General features: G+C 45.5%; 1 protein-coding gene across 17 annotated transcripts in view; it reads right to left on the bottom strand.

The window, feature by feature from the left end:
- Nucleotides 1-299: 299 nt before the first annotated feature.
- Nucleotides 300-7013, bottom strand: part of ABLIM1 (actin binding LIM protein 1) — a 323249-nt gene continuing 316535 nt past the window's right edge. For 6 of the 17 annotated variants that reach the window (XM_065894018.1, XM_065894023.1, XM_065894025.1 and 3 more), the window contains 6 exons: nt 5700-5764; nt 5000-5060; nt 4226-4233; nt 3315-3389; nt 2162-2242; nt 544-1043 (listed from right to left, as the gene is read on the bottom strand). In XM_065894018.1, the coding sequence (XP_065750090.1) occupies nt 930-1043; nt 2162-2242; nt 3315-3389; nt 4226-4233; nt 5000-5060; nt 5700-5764 (404 nt within the window). In that variant the 3' untranslated portion in view covers nt 544-929. Of the gene's footprint in view, nt 1044-2161; nt 2243-3314; nt 3390-4225; nt 4234-4999; nt 5061-5699; nt 5765-7013 lie in introns of all 17 variants that reach the window. The other 11 variants (XM_065894024.1, XM_065894029.1, XM_065894030.1 and 8 more) reach the window with 2 other exon arrangements.

Here is a 7013-nt window from a genome sequence, read left to right as displayed (position 1 = left end):
GGTTTACGGAGAATTTTCATTCACTCCTTTTTCCTCTCTTTCTCTTAATTCTTTTTTCTTTTTAATAATAGGCTAAGTGGGCTTCCCTGGTGGCACAGTGGTTGAGCGTCCGCCTGCCGATGCAGGGGACACGGGTTCGTGCCCCGGTCCGGGAGGATCCCACATGCCGCGGAGCGGCTGGGCCCGTGAGCCATGGCCGCTGAGCCTGCGCGTCCGGAGCCTGTGCTCCGCAACGGGAGAGGCCGCAACAGTGAGAGGCCCGCGTACCGCAAAAAAAATAAAATAAAAAGTAATAATAGGCTAAGTAATTTGCCAATCAGGTCCTAGCAAACAGTAGGGGACAAGGAGCATGTTAAAAATGACTTTGGTGGCTATTGAAACAGAGCTGCCGGGGGCCCCGATTCTGCTTTCTCTCCTGCTGAAGCCCAGGCAGGGCTGCAGGAGGCCAGTGAGGAAAGGGAGGGCAAAGGCTGCTGCCACGTGGATCTATCCCTCGGGCTCTTCCTTCTCAGCCGCGGCGCTACATAATAAATATACTCGTACTTTGGAATTATTACAACTGCTTTTGTCCATGCGGCATCCTAAGGGCACTTGCTGGCTCTTACCCATACAGTCACACTATTATTGAATAACAGTTGAAAGAAAACAAAAGTAGCCCCTGCTGTGCACATAAGGTGATGGAAAAAGGTCACACGTGAACACTACTGTCGAGGGTGGGAACACAGACATTTCTACCCCACTGCTTCCGGGCGAATGTTGCCCTGGGCTGGCCCATCATTTGGCTCATGGGTGTTTTAATCAGATTTTCCCTTTTGTTGCTGAGGGACAGTAGTTTGCAAATTCTCCAATCAAGTTTGGGCCTCACTACAACATCCTATGTGTCACCGCCATGGTCAGTCCTTTTTCTAATTGCTGTCTATGTGTGGTACTCAGAAGAGTTTTGCTTTTTTCTTCATGTCGTTGCGTCTCCAAAGAGGTAACTTGTCAAAATCCTGGATGGACATTCCAAAGATTTCCCGAAACACTTCTGGGGCTAAGTGGCGCTGTGATGGGAGAAGAGAACAGTGGTCAGTCCTGATGGCCACATGGATGACCTTGAGAGTTGCTCTCCAGTTTATAAGTAATTGTTTTGAAGAGCAAAAGGCAGAATGATGGAAGAGGAGTTTATCTCTGAGGCTTCGTAGCAGGCACTGGACCCAGTGGTTCCTTACTTGGCCAGGCCAGGTGAGGCACCCTTCCTACCAAAGAAAAGAGCTGGTGGAGTATTAATGATGATCGTTAATGACATTGAATGGCGATGGGGCACGGTAAGATGAGTCATTATGCTGGAGGTGACTCCACTTCAGGTCCTTGGGACGCTGAGGAGATGCAGGGAAAATGGACCAGAGCAATAAGGAAGCCAGAGAGAGACTTCCAGAGTGGTCCTTTGGCAGCCCTGGGGCTTTTTCCTGGCTCAGCAGTGGGAGTTCAGGTGGATGTTTGGTCTACTGAGGAGACCAAGAACTTCAATCTCTTGTCCGCCTAGTGAGGTTCTCTTAGGATGGTGGAGCCTTTATTCTCTGTGCCAGCCTGACCTCACATACAGAGGTACTGCTTTTTGTCAGAGAAAATTAATGATTCTTTATGAGATTAGCAGCCAGAGTTTTTCTTAATTAAAACCATTCAGATGGAAAAGTACAAAGATCAGTCTTCCACATCTAAGGAGGTCTTGGGTATGTGTACCCAGCTAACCCTTCGACAAGGAATGTGGAAACAGCCAAGGGAGAAACTTGCCTAGCACACACCTCTTTAGTGAACACTCCCTCCCCAATCTCAACAAACTCAGCCCAGGCTCAGAGAAAGATAAGGATTTGGGGGTATCTGAAGAGTGATGGAGACTCCATGCTACATCACCAGCCATAAATTAGGGCAACATCGAATTTCCAGAGGAAATGACTAAAATCATACCACATCTCCTGGGTTGCGCTTCTGAATTTTACCATACATTTTTGGGCTCATCTCTTAAATACAAATTTGGGTTTTCCTCCAAGTTAGCTTAGTTTAACCTAGGTTGATCCTTTTTATCTTTTTGCTCTAACTGGAACATTTCTTAGGGGGAAGTTGTGGAAAATGCACAGGAATATGCAGTTGGGACAAGTTTTTTTGTTGTTGTTGTTCTTACCTCTAGCCTGGTTCTGTCCACGTCTCTTAGGATTTTGCTACGCCCTCTGTTGGTCACCATCAGCATTTCATATGGAAATATCTGAGAAGCAAAGAAAAACACCTAGAATACTGCTGTCCATTTTTTTATTTTTATTTTTTTTGGCCACGTGGCATGTGGGATCTTAGATCAACTAGGGATCAAACCCGTGCCCCCTGCAGTGGAAGTGTGGAGCCCTAACCACTGGACTGCCACGGAAAGAGTCCCACCGCTGTCCATTTTATCAACAAGCAGAAGCTACCTAAAATCTAAGACTCCCAAGATAGAGCTTCTAAGACACTATGGTTAGAGCGTTAGAGTGATGGGTGTTCCTCACTCAAGTCTCCAGCAGACAGGGGCAGGTTCCTATACATTCCCAATACCCACAAGTGTCTCATGTGGCACTGTGCCTCTGGAGGGCGTTGCTGAGTAAAAGAATACAACTTACTATGTATTGGGGATGAAGGTAAAAATTGGAAGAGAATTGAAATTATAGGTTTATGTTTTACAAGGCAGTACACATTTGTAGGGTTAAACAATCTCGTTCCATGTCCAGCTCATGAATCCAGGGAGCCATGCAGTCCCAGAAGCAGTGTTTTGGTAGATGACGTATTGAAATAAGGCCCAGTTATAGTCACCAAGGAGCACAGCTCTTGGATACCTTTGGAGTCACAGGATGTTCTAGAGCTGGGGCAACCAATCATCCCAGTTTGCTTGGGACTAAGGAGGATCCCAGGATGCAAGACTTCCGGTGCTAAAACCAGGAAGGTCTTGGGTAAGCTAGGATGTGTTGGTCACCCTATCCGGAGGGGGCTGCAGCTGCTCCGCATGGAGCAGGCTTTGCCATGCTCATGGCAGGGGCCAAGTACACACCGAGGTCACAGGAGACAAGTGCTGGTACTTCACTGGGAACACACAGCACCAGACCCAGTGAGGGCTTAAACCTGCTGACTCGGTGTGACAAAACTCACAGAGTGGAAAGATGCTTTATGACACACCCTGCCTAATGCACTGGCCTGGAGCCAAGTGGGTCTCAACCCTGAAAATGGTGAAAAAGATAGAAAATCAAATCTTTTCAGGGTTATGTCCCAGTTTCATCCCATGTGAGAGGAAAGAGAAAAAGAGCCACACTTGCCTTTGGTTCCAACATGTTAGGCATGGAGACACCCCGGTCCATCCTCATTCCAGGCATGTGGCCATCTGGGAGGGTCTGCAGCAGAAATGCAGGTTTCAGGAGTGGCCCACGGCAGCATGGGGAGCTGAGGGAGAGCTCTGTGGGCTCCTAGACCTCCCTGTTTGGGTCGCAAATCTTCACGGCCATTTTAGAGATGTGCCACCTTAATTACCATGGATTTTTCAAAATGAGCTCCTTGTTAAATAAAAGCAGGGATAGTGGGAATGCTGTTTTTATACTTCAGCTGATGAAAGATGTTGGCTTAATAACTATTGACTAATCCCTGAATGCAGGCTGCACGTGTTAAAGTATATGGTACGTCAAAGAATTGCCAGGTCTATGCTTGTTTTTTGTTTTTTTTTAAAATTCGAATCTTAACTTTCTTTGCATTTTTCCCCTCTTCTCATTCTCCATTATCATTTTACAAGGTTTAGGTTCTAGGAAAAAAGGAATGGTACCACAGCAGCTCTTTCCTATTGGCCAAGACAGGGGTTTCTTTTCATCTGTGACCACACAGAGGAGGGGAGGGCCTCAAGGAGTGAGTGGTTATAACTAAAAGAAAAAGCAACTGTATGTGTGTGGACCCTTGACGCAGGTCCACTTCCACCCCAGAGAGGACTCTCCAAAGGCAGAGCAAGAGGGTCCTCGGACACCTGGTGTGGCTCATGCAGGCCTGCAGGTCCAGCTTGACCCGGGCACCAGGCATGCCTGCTGCTCATGGCTCCTCACATCTGTGGACTAAGGATTAGACGGATCAACTAAAGTCAGGGTCTTCTCAACAGAAACCCTTCCCTGGAGCAGCAGAACATGTCTGGATTGTGAAAAGGCTGTTTTGCTGGTGTGGCCAACTTGGGAAAGACAGTGTTCCATACCTGGTAGTCTGGAAAGGAAAGAAAAAGAAAATCTCAGAAGGGCAAGCCCATATTAAAATAGGGATACATCAACAGAGCTTATAACCTATTGCAATTCTCCAAACATCCCCCAACAAGCCACGCTCTCCCGGCTCCGGGTCTCTGCGCACACTGCCTGGCTGCTCCCTGAAGCTGGAAGATGCCCGCTCTGGTTTTAGTTATCAGTTTAAACACCCTTTCTTGTGGAAGCTGACACCCTGAAGGTGTTTCTCCCTTCTCTCTGCATCTCCGATCATAGCATTTATCTCACAGAGTTTCTCTCTCTCTGTCTCTGTCACATGCATTTTTTTATTAGTTATCTATTATATACATATTAGTGTATATATGTCAATCCCAATCTCCCAGTTCATCCCAGCCCTGTCCCCCGCTTTCCCCCCTTGGTGTCCATACATTTGTTCTCTACATCTGTGTCTCTGTTTCTGCCTTGCACACCAGTTCATCTGTAGCCACATGCATTTTGAAGGTAGGCCCCTGTCTTGCTTATCACGGTGCTTCCAGGGATCTAATTAGTGCTCAGCACATGGTAGGAGCAATGAATTCCCTCCTACAAACTCGCTTCTTGTGGTCTCACATCAGGAGAGATCCTCTGGGATTTTAGTACCTGCCCTGACGGCTCAGAGGACAGATGTGATCTGACCGTAGGGTGTGACACAGCCTGAGCCCAGCTAACATGCCTGTGACAGCACAGCCCCTTCTTCCCCTTGGTCAGCCAACACCCGGCTGCAGGGGCCTCACCTCGCACTCCCCCGCTGACATCCCCATAGCTGTTGTACTGAGCAAAGTCTGTAGAAACAGGCTGAAATGAAGAAAAAAACACCATTAGAAAATCTGCTCCACAGTACTCATTTTGGAGTCAGGTGAAAAGGAAGATAGGATTTACAAAATCCTAAGAATTCCTCCCAAGCCGAATTCCTGGACCCCTATTATTTTTCCTACGTAGTTCTTCTTCTATGAAATACCTGTGTTTTGTGGTATATCCTATGCTACTGCTCAGCAGGTCCTTGGCAAGCAAGTATCTCTTGCTGATAAATAAAAACACATTTTTCCACATCACAGCTACACAGTTACACTTGTTCTACGCTTTGTGGGGAGGGAGGTTGTAACAAACTTTCCTGCATCTTTTTACAGCAGAGATAATGGCTCCAGTAATTACTTTTTGCTTGATTGTAGAAATATTTGGCACACAATTAATCTAGTCTTCCCATAAGCTTATACAGGCTATTCTTTTATCTAAAGTCAATTTCTCTTTCTCTCAATAGAAATATCTTATTTTGCCTGTAACTCAAAGTGATTTACCAGGAGAGCAGGGTGATTACAATTTTCATTATATCCAACACTGAGATCATATTGTCAGATGTATTCAGACGATACATCAGCACTTCAACCAGGACTCAAGAGGGAAGAGACTCAGAAACGAGTAATTGAGAAATCTCACCCGGTGAAGCCCGTTTTTCCCATAGCCTGGGAGAGATGAGGTTTTCGATGATAGAGCATGTGAAGCTGAATAAGAGAAAGATAAAAAAAGTAACTGTTAGGAACCCGAAGTCCAATTCTTTCATGAAGTCGGCAGTGTATCTTCTACCCTACAGAATAGAAGATTTAGAAAAAACCAATCCAAATATTGGGCTCAAATGTTCATAAAATGCCACCATGTTTGGGTGATGCAGGGAATGGGTGGGCAGTGAAATTTTCGAGGAGGGATGGGGAAGGAAGAAGTGCTTGGCATCTCTGAATCCTCAACACAATCCTAATAATGATGGCAGTATTTCCATCTTACAGGAGAAGAAATAGGGGCTAATAGAAATTTAAGTATCTTGCCCACGGTTGCTCAGCTTGTAAAGATCTAAGCAATGATCTAAACCCAGGGCTATTGGGATACATAGGCCCAAGCCCCAGTTGGTATGGCAGCAATAACTGATCTGGAGGCCTACACTTAAGTTACCAAGATCTACTGGTCAACCACAGTTGGACTCCTGGGAGGCTTGGGATAGGGTATCCCATTGATCAACAGCGTGGACACCTCATAAACTGCTGGGCTTTGGAGGGAGTAGACCTGGGCTTGAGTTTTGGCTCTGCAACTTAACACCTCTGCATCTTCGGGCATCGCATTCCATCTTGTTAAGTCTTCATTTCTTGACCCATGTAGATACAGTGCTATTTATTTTTATACAACAGAACTGCAGAATTGGAAAGAACTCTAAAGGTTACTAAACTACCTAATCCAAGATTAATGCCAGTGACACATCTACGAGAAGTAGCAGGGCATTCCGGTTAAGGGTGTAGGCTCTGGGGTTATAATACTTGGACTCCTAAACCTTAGTTTTGGTAGTTATCAGCAATGTGACATCGGGTAAGTTACTTAAACTTCCCTTTACTTGTCTCCTGATCTACAAAACGGGGAAGATGATAATACTCATAATACCATCTACTTCATTGGTATGTTGTGAAGATTAAATGAGATAACGTTTAGCAGAAGCGTTTGCATAGGAAGCACTAAACACATGTTTAAAGGAATCCTCAGGAGAGAAAATTATGCACTAGTTCACAACATGTGAGAACATATCTTGTGGGTTAAAAGGGAACAGGCTTATGACAAGTATAAGCAGGGGAAAATATACCGAAAGACTATTCAGCCCAGTATATAATTAATCTCTTTCAAAAGTATCAACAACAGCACTGTTAGCCCTCAGCTCTTATATTGAATATACTAAAGTCATAATACTTTGAAAAAATTGTTCATGCTCTCTAC

The sequence above is a fragment of the Phocoena phocoena genome, chromosome 16, assembly GCF_963924675.1.
Source record: "Phocoena phocoena chromosome 16, mPhoPho1.1, whole genome shotgun sequence".
Lineage (NCBI taxonomy): Eukaryota > Metazoa > Chordata > Mammalia > Artiodactyla > Phocoenidae > Phocoena > Phocoena phocoena.
Note: the sequence above shows the minus strand (reverse complement) of the source record. Positions and strands in the feature narration are given on the sequence as shown.